Raw genomic sequence first — 9344 nt, 5'->3', positions numbered from 1 at the left:
ACAAATCACGGTTCTTCAACGGCAGCCACAAGTATTAGTACCACTATCAATTAACTACAGAAACCAGCTTACTGCTTGGACAGGGACGGCACAACGGCAGCCAGCAATTTTTCCGCGAGAGCACAGATTCACCAGGAGGCAGTTCAACAGGCTACCTTAGGTTGGTCGCAGCACTCCGTGCCGTACCTTGCAGATGATGCCGCAGGTCTCGGCGGCAGCTCGAGTGCGCACGGCAGTAAATCACGGCGACACAGCACCACAATTAGCCGTCACCAAGGTCGAAATCACACAGGATTAACCTGCTCCGACGCCATGTTAAAAATCGTCTGAGATTCGAGGGATTTGAGCTAGGGATTGGAGGGAGCGTGAAGAGCATTTGGAGAAATTCTGGATCGTTCCTCCCCGATCCCTTCTCTGTATTCTGATTTATATTTGTTTGTACAATTTACATTTTAGACCCTAAAGATTCCTCTAATTACATTATCTATACACCAACAAAAGCAGAGCACCCATAGAACAGGCTGCCACTATTGTCAGAACAGGAAATATGAAAAAAAAACGAGAGCAGCAAGTAAAAAAACAAACCTTTTTGTGGGAGAAGAATGAAAATCAACAACGTCATAATGCTCAACACATCACTCAGCGACGCTTTTCTGAGAAGTTGTTAGTAGCACGCACTCAGAACACAAAAACCTAAATAACAGATGGTTTCGCAACTGAAAGCTTGCCTTCTTCCTTTATTCCTTCCACTCCAGATTACAATTTTAAAGAGAAGTTGCTGAAACAAAGATGAATAACATCGATCGTATGTGAAGCACCCTACGAATTATTAATATTACACTGAAGTTACAGCACCAAACTGTTCTGTTAGAGCTGCAAGTAGTCTCAGCATTGGGGGCATATTAATCTCCTGTAGACCCTCGAGAATCCGGACCACTTCACCCATAGTCGGCCGATCAAACTCATTATCTTGGATGCACCAGCATGCAACTTTGCAAACCCTCTCAGCCTCTTCCAAATTGAAGTCACCATCCAACTGTGGATCCACCAAACTCTTGACATCTCCACCATGAAGCTTGCTGATGGCTTGCACAGGGAAATACTCCACAACATTCTGGTACCTGGTACTGCTGCTTCTAGTGTTGTATGGTATTTCTATTGGGGAATTCCTCCTTCCTGATATGATTTCCAGAAGTACCATGCCAAAGCCATAAACATCAATTTTTGGTGTGATTGCAACTCCGGCAAGCCACTCTGGGGCAAGATAACCAGCAGTCCCTCTGAATGTAGTCATAACTCGGCTAAAATCCCTGTCCATAAACGCAGCCAACCCAAAGTCTGCGATTTTAGGAACAAATGATTCATCCAGAAGTATGTTCTCTGGCTTAATATCGCAGTGTATGATGCACTCACGACAACCCTGATGCAGGTAGCACAATCCTCTAGCAACTCCTAGGGCTATCTGACATCTGATGTTCCAATTCAGGACCACAACATTTGCATTGCTCTTCTTAAATAGATGCCCATCAAGAGACCCATTTAACATGTGCTCATACACAAGTAATCTGTGATCACCTTCGCAGCAAAAACCTATCAATTTGACTAGGTTTATGTGTTGGATAAGTCCAACTGAGCTCACCTCAGCCCTGAATTGCTTCTCTCCTTGACGGGCACCATCAAGCCTTTTCACTGCTACAATAGTCTTCGAGTCACTTAACACTCCCTTGTATACAGAACCAAAACTTCCAACACCTAACTTTTCATAGAAGTTTTTAGTAGCACGAACTAAATCAGTATATTTGAAGGCTATAATCCCGCCAACACTACCTTGATTGTCATAGTATAATGGCAGCAAACCACACCACATGAATTTGTTCCTCCAATTCAGTAACAAGAACAGGAGAATGAGTAACCCAAACCCAGTAATGCTTGTGGCAATAACAACTCCAACGTTTGGTTTTCTTTTGTTTTTTCTCAAACTTGGCAAGAAATCTTTGGCAGAAAGACGGAGATAAAGAACATCTTTAGAAGTGATAGTAATGCCGTTGTTAAGATTTACACTAAGCAATTCCCCATTCCAGACATAGCATCTGCTATTGTTATAGGAATAAGCAGTGCAGGAGCAGGAACTGAGACAAGCTTCTTCACATTTGCTCTGAGTAGAAGCAACGACTATGCTCTGCGGGTTGTAGGGCAATGTAACTTGAGAAATGGGATGGAACATGTCCGTTGAACTTGTGATGTTTCTGTCACTAGTGCAATGCAATGGTCTATTTCTGATGCATCCTTCTGTTCTGTCCTCAAATTCCCAATCCTGCAGTGACTTCTGAGAGAAGCTCTTCATACAGTCACATGATGGATGTGCATTGCCATTGCAGACCGTGTAAGGTCCACAAGTAGCAGGAGGAATGCAGGGATCATCGGGTATGGCATATATGGTTTGCCAAGATTGTTTAGCTTGTGACCAAAGATTAAGCTTTATCTGACCAGAGATATCCAGTAAGATAAAAAAGGAAGACGACTCATCAAGCGATATGTACATGTAGTACTCCTCTTGGTTGTTATCAACATATGTTGCATTTATCAAACCTTTGGTGCGAGGATCCATATCTAGCACTGCCTTGAGCATTGGTACAAGATTCAACGATGATTTTGTGGAGGATGCATAAAGCCAATATTCTACCGAGGGGTTGTGGCGCTTGAGGACGAGCCCCTTGGTTTGTTCTAGTTCATAATAGTATGAGCCAAGACCCGGGTCAATCAGGCTCTTCTTTGAGATGGCCTGGTGACTGAAACCAGTGACCTTGTCCCGACCAAACTTTGCACCAGGAAGTATAACATCTGTTGGGTAGTCGAAGCTCTGCCAGACCGGTAGGTCAGATAACGGGCTCTCTTTGAAGGCAAGGTTTCCACTGTTCAAGAGAACAGCGACACTAGTGTTGTTTGTGTTGATGTGTGTCCTATTATTTACAATGTGAGAGGACCAAACAATGGATTCATTGTTGGCGGCATGGTTTACGATGACAAGATTGCCATCACTTGATATCTTGAACCGTGTTTGGTTGATGCTGGGGTTGGTGATGGGCTGATCCCTATTAGCAACCCATACTGTTGCGAAAACTGGGATCTTATTGAACCATATGCCAAGGTACCACAAGCTGGGGATTGGAGATGTGGTGTTGTAGGACGACTTACTGATGGCGCTTGCTGGCTGGAACTGAAAGAAGCCAAGCGCGAACTTGCCATTTCTTGAGACGATCCTGCCCCCGACCGCGAGAACTTGGCCTGCCATGAGAGTATCATTGTTTGCAGCTACAAAGGAGGATGACCAAGGAGTGGTGTGGAAGAGGAGAAGCCCGAGTGATAATATGAAGAGCGGAGGCATGGAGAACATTGCTGCTCTGCTCTGATATTTGGAGAAGGAAGAAGGTGTTGTATATATAGATAGAATGTAAGAGGTTGAGCTGAACAAGTATGTTCAGCTGACTGACCAGACGAGTCGCTACAATCCATTTTGGACTCATTCAATTCAAACTGGGATGTGGACCTTCGAAGCTTCCACCAGGCGGCTAGATGCAGCCACCCATGGATTACTAATATCTGGCGAGTGCCATACCATATAATTCTTTTAAATCCAACTCGCAAATATTTGCTCACTGAATATCACAAATGCAAATTCAACCGATAGCAACACAAAAGACCAAGGAAAGCTCCCTATGAAAGTGTGACCAGACAGGAATACAACAAATGTTGAAGTTAAAGTTGGCAAAGTTTAACACATAAGAGAGAGCTAGAAAAGGAACACAAATTAACCAAAAGGGGTGGTGGTAGTAGTGCCGGTATCAGACTCACCTCTTCAGGAATGAAATTACTTGCACAGGCTCAGGCTCATTGAACCAAAATCTCTTTTGCAATGAGTTCGGCGGATTATTTCCCTGTTCGCTCTCATATTGCCAATCACATGCCTTTTGTGAAGCCAGTCAAAGTCCCAGGCTCATTTTACTAAAATGTCTCTTCCCCAGTCAAACTCATTTGGCCGATCACACGACTTTTGTGAAGCCAGTCAAAGTCCCAGGTTCATTGGACCAGCATGTCTCATTCGCTATGAGTTCAGCTGACTATTTCCCCAGTCACTCTCATCCGGTCGATCAAACGACTTTTGTGAAGTCAGTCAACTCTCTCTGCATCACTCTGGCAAGTGGCAGTGGTGGCTAATTCTACAAAATGTCAGAAAGAAAGCAACCTTTTTTCAAAAAAACAGAAAAAGGAAAGCAACCTAGTCAGGAACCTAACTGGCAGGCTGTTCTCCCTCATAGCATTTCCAAGTTCAGGATAAATAAAATAATGCATAGCACCCATAGAGTGGAATAGGCTGCCTCTTACACATTGGCAGAATAAGACAAAATGGCATCAAACAGAAATTTGGATATGCCAAGCGATTATACAGCTTATGCAGTCACTTGATGAGGTACAGTTTTTAAAAATCAATTATTTATTCTTAGCTGACACTTTGTCCAAGCATGCTATTACCATCCTAGCTCTGAAAAGAACACCTGAACTATCACCTTGATGTTTTTTTTTATTGAGGATGATTGGCTGCAGGTTTTCTAGCTCGTCGATTTAGTATGAGTGCGCAAATACACTGCAGTGCAGTACCCTGAAAAGCATGTGCTCGATGCTCCCTTCCAGATGCTTATCCACCCACAGGCAAATACCTAAACGCAGCACATAAATTCGTCAAATCATTTGCAAACAGTACAAAACGAAAAATCAGAAGAGAAACAGTTCTCCGTTGCTGGTGTGGAATCTTTACCGAATTTGCAAAATTTAGGATACTTAAAACCCCAGGTGTTGTCTTGTACAGTAGGAGAATGCCTCTTCGTTGCTTTAATTTGTCAGCATGGACTGAAGAAGTCCAAGCACTTATCGTCCACTGATGGCTGTTTTCTTCGAGGGATCCGGATGTAATAACCTCATGATTACTGAACCATATGCCAAGGTACCAGCTGGAGCTGGGGGAGGTGGCATTGCGGGGCGACTTACTGATGCTGCTTGCTGCTGGCTGGAAGAAGCCGAGGGCGAACTTCGCGTTTCTTAAGACGAGCTTCTCACCGACGGCGAGTGCTTAGCCTGCCGCGAGAATGTCTTTATTTGCAGCTGCAGAGGCGCACCAAGAAGCAGTGTGTGCAAGAGGAAAAGCCCGAGTAGTATGTAGAAGGGAGACATGGTGGAAAGGACTGATTTGGAGAAGAAGAGAGGATGTATAGAATGGAAGGCCAAGTGTTCAGCCGACTGAAGCTGACGGGGAAGTCAATTAAGTTCACATTGCGCCAGTATTGGGACAGAATTAGCATAAACAAACAACAGTGGTACCAGAAATACAAGGCTGTACTAACCTAATTGCAAGGCAGGACTTTCAACGGGCCATGGTCAGGTCAATCACGAGGCGTTTACCAAGCTTACTATTCACCAACCTTCATATTAATATTAACCTAAACCAGAAAAGGTACCTTACATATTTTCGGAACACTTTTTACTAACTAACCAACAAAATATTTTCTTCAATGCATAGTCGAACACTACAAATGCAAATTCAAGGCATATCAACACAGAAGATCAACCCTCATGGCAATGGCTCCCTCCCCAGAAAAGCACTACCACAGAAATACGATAATGTTCTAAGCTAAAGTCAGTACTGAAATTTCAACATATGCCTAGACAAGCTTTGAAACCGTCCCAAGCAAGCAGAATAGGACCATACTTTCAGTGGACCATACTTACCATTCATCAACCCTCATGGCAATGGCTTCAATGAGCATGGCGGGCTGGCAGAATAGGGGAAATGGCAACACACAGAACAGTAGCGCTCTGTTTTTGAGGGAGAAAAATCATCAATATAATGCTAGATGTAATTTGGGAATGTCAGCAAATCCTAGATAAGTTACAGCGAGGGAGCTACCTTCTGAATCTCCTCCAGTCCGTTGCTACAACTGGAAGTATATATGTTGCTTGTCAGTCAGTGGTCAGACAACAACGCAATGGCCTGAATGACCATGTTATTAGCCTAAACCAGAAAGAAAAAACACCTCAGTTGTATGAGGATTATATTCTACAAATACAAATTCCACGTGTATACAGAAGCTCCCTAGAAAAACAAACAAAATAAGAAATACAAGAAATGATGTAAGCTGCAGTTGGCAAACTTAAAACACATATGAGCTACAGAAGTTTCAGAGTGATCTACAGTTTCATCGATTTTAAGTTGCCTTCTCTGGTTGCTTCATCTTTTTGTTTGAGTCCCTTGTTTAAACCTTCTTTTTTATATATTTTATCTTTTTCCTAAGGACATGTAAATCATGTACACCTCTTTTATATTTTATCTAAGCTTTGCGGGTTGTATGGCAATGTAACTTGAGCAATGGGGTAGAACATATCTGTTGAACTTGTCATGTTTGTGTTGCTACCACTAGTGCTGCAATATAAAGGTGTATTTCTGATGCATCCTCCTGTTCGAACATTAATTTCCCAATCCTGCGGTGACTTCTGAGAGAAGCTCTCCATAAAGTCACAGGATGGCTGCTTATTGCCGTCAGTCGTCACAGACCATGCAAGGTCCACAGGTAGCAACCGGAGTGCAGGGATCGGAAGGCTCAGCATATATGGTTTGCCAAGACTGGTCGTCTTGTGACCAAACATTCACTCAAGACCTCTTGGCTCGGATATACCATATTGAATTCATGCTCCAATCAACTCATCCAAAAGTCCGAACTGATGGAGGGAGGTGGGCAATATATTTCAACACAAGGCTGTATGAGCCGAGACCCAGATCGATGTGGCTCTTCTTTGAGATGGCATGGCGATTAAATTGGTAACCTTGTTCCAGCCAAGCTTGGCGCTAGGAAGCACAACATCTGCTGGGTAGTCGAAGCTCTGCCACAACAGTAGGTCAGATGATGGGCTATCTATGACTTTGAGGCCAAGGTTTCCACTGTTCAAGAGAACAGCAGCACTAGTGGTGGTGTTTGTGCTGCTGGTTTGTGCCCTATTGGCGATGTGAGTGGACCAAACAAGGGATTCAGAGCCAGCATCAGCATGGTTTACGACAATTACAAGATTGCCGTCACATGAGATCTTGAGCTGTGTTGAGTTGATGTTAGGGTGGGCAATGGGCTTCTCCCTATTAGCAACCCACACAGTAGTGAAAACTGGGATCCTATTGAATCATATGCCAAGGTACCAGCTGTTCTGGGACGACTTACTGATGGTGCTTACTGTTGGCTCGAAGAAACCGAGCGTGAACTTGCTGTTTCTTTAGACGAGTTTATCTCCGACAGTGAGTGCTCGCCCCACCATGAGATTATCATTTGTAGGTGCAGATGAGGAGCAGCAAGGAGTGGGCAAGAGGAGAAGCCCAAGTAATAATATGTAGAGGGGAGGCGTGGAGAAGAGTGTCAATGTTTTCAAACAAGGAAGAAAATGATGTATATATGGACTGGAATGTGCTCTGCTCTTCTCTGCTATTCAGCTGAGTGTCTCACGCGGAATGTCACTGTGATCCATTTGGGACTAAGAAAATTCAGATTAGGACAGCAGTAGCGACCACTACCTCTCTATACAATACAAGGCAGGCACTGTTATCATGAAAACTACTCCCTCCGTAAACTAATATAAGAGCGTTTAGAATACTAAAATAGTGATCTAAACGCTCTTATATTAGTTTACAGAGGGAGTATTTGCTAATCGGCAGGATTTACGAGCTCCCTAGCACACCAAGGAGGACTTTGAATGATGCTTTCCACCGAGTGGCCATGCACCTAGGTCAACTCAGTCATGATGCTACTATGGACTCTGTTCAAGTCAAGCATGACGGTCCCACAAAAGCTGCCGTGGGCTATCGTCAAGTCAATCATGGGGCTTCCACCAGGAAAGCTGTATTCTTGTAATCCTCCACTATGTTAGTGAGCTCTCGGAAGTGCTAACCATACCCCTCACAGCATGCTAATTGTCAAAAGGCCAGCCAACAAGGCAATGGCCTGAATGATCATGCCATTGACCTAAACCAGAAAACGCATCTCACATATTCAAGGGTTATCTTCTAATATATATTTTTTAAATCATTTTACTGACCAACCCAGCAATATTTGCTTTGATGGTCAAATACTACAAATGCAAATCAGGGGATATCCATACAAAAGACCAACACTTAAAAAGTGTTACCGCAGACAGGAATACGACAAATGTTGTAAGCTGAAGTGTTACCTAGGTTAAGTCAGTCATGATGCTTCCACTAAGTGACCATGGACCTAGGTCAAGTCAGTAAATAATGCATGCACTAAGCGGCCATGGAGTATTTTCAAGTCAACCATGAGGCTTCCACAAAAGCTGTTGTGGGTCATCTTAAGTCGACCATGGGGCTTCCACCAAGCTTTCCTGGAAAGCTGTATTTTTTGGAGTCTTCCAATATGTTAGCGAGCCCTGGGAAGTGCTAACCATACCCCTCATGGCATACTATTGTCAAAAGGTCAGACAACAAGCAAATGGACTGAATGATCATGCTATTGACATAAACTAAAATATATACACCTAACATATTCAAGGGTTTTCTTCGAATACAATTAAAAAAAACTCATTTTAGTTCCAACCCAGAAATGTTTGCTTTGATGATCGAGTACTACAAATGCAAATTCAAGGCATATAAATACAAAAGACCAACACTGAAAAGGTGCAACAGAGACAGAAATACGAGAGATGTCGTAAGCTAAAGTAGGCAAACTTGAAAAGAAGAGGCAAATTAACAAAAAGGGAGTGGTCCTAGTGCCAATATCAGACGCACATCTTCAGTACTGAAATTCAACTTATACCTAGACAAGCTTTGGGGCCGTCGCAGGCTGGCAGAATAGTGCAAATGGCAGCACACAAGGCTGTCCTCAACCTACCATCGGTTTTCATACCAGCACAGTCTGCACGTTGTTAGAGACTTAGAGCAACAACATAAAAGAACAGAACTGTTTTAAACGGCTGGTGCAGGAGGTGTACTGGTTGAGGACAGTGGCAACTGAAATGAATGGGGACAATGGTGCCTGGTTTCGTTGCCGAGCTGATCTGGAGGCAGAGCCGTGAGCCAGTGAAAGCATCGGTTGGAACTCCGGTGCATGAAGCCGGCACCCCATCACGAGGGACAAATTGACTAAAATGCAACAGCGGCAGCTCCCATTACTCTAGAGGGGGTCAGTCCACATCTGCAATAACATTTAGAAGGCTTCAGATGCATATGGTGTTAATCATAACTGCAAAATAAGAAGCACTGTGTTTTCTTCTGGAAGCAAGTAGCAGAGCATATGACC

General features: G+C 43.6%; 1 protein-coding gene across 1 annotated transcript; it reads right to left on the bottom strand.

Annotated features, from left to right (window-relative positions):
• Positions 1-708: 708 nt before the first annotated feature.
• Positions 709-4237, bottom strand: LOC123185437 (G-type lectin S-receptor-like serine/threonine-protein kinase At2g19130). The gene has a single exon (XM_044597314.1). The coding sequence runs from the start codon at positions 3392-3394 to the stop codon at positions 836-838; it is 2559 nt and encodes an 852-aa protein (XP_044453249.1). The 5' UTR covers positions 3395-4237; the 3' UTR covers positions 709-835.
• Between the last annotated feature and the right edge of the window lie 5107 nt (positions 4238-9344).

Source organism: Triticum aestivum, chromosome 1A, assembly GCF_018294505.1.
Source record: "Triticum aestivum cultivar Chinese Spring chromosome 1A, IWGSC CS RefSeq v2.1, whole genome shotgun sequence".
In the NCBI taxonomy this organism is placed as follows: domain Eukaryota; kingdom Viridiplantae; phylum Streptophyta; class Magnoliopsida; order Poales; family Poaceae; genus Triticum; species Triticum aestivum.
The sequence above is the reverse complement of the archived record's forward strand: the minus strand, read 5'-3'. Positions and strand labels throughout refer to the sequence as shown.

Bases quoted from the DNA above. Each gene is read 5' to 3' on its own strand.
- LOC123185437 (XM_044597314.1), bottom strand. From the start codon at position 3,394: ATGTTCTCCATGCCTCCGCTCTTCATATTATCACTCGGGCTTCTCCTC.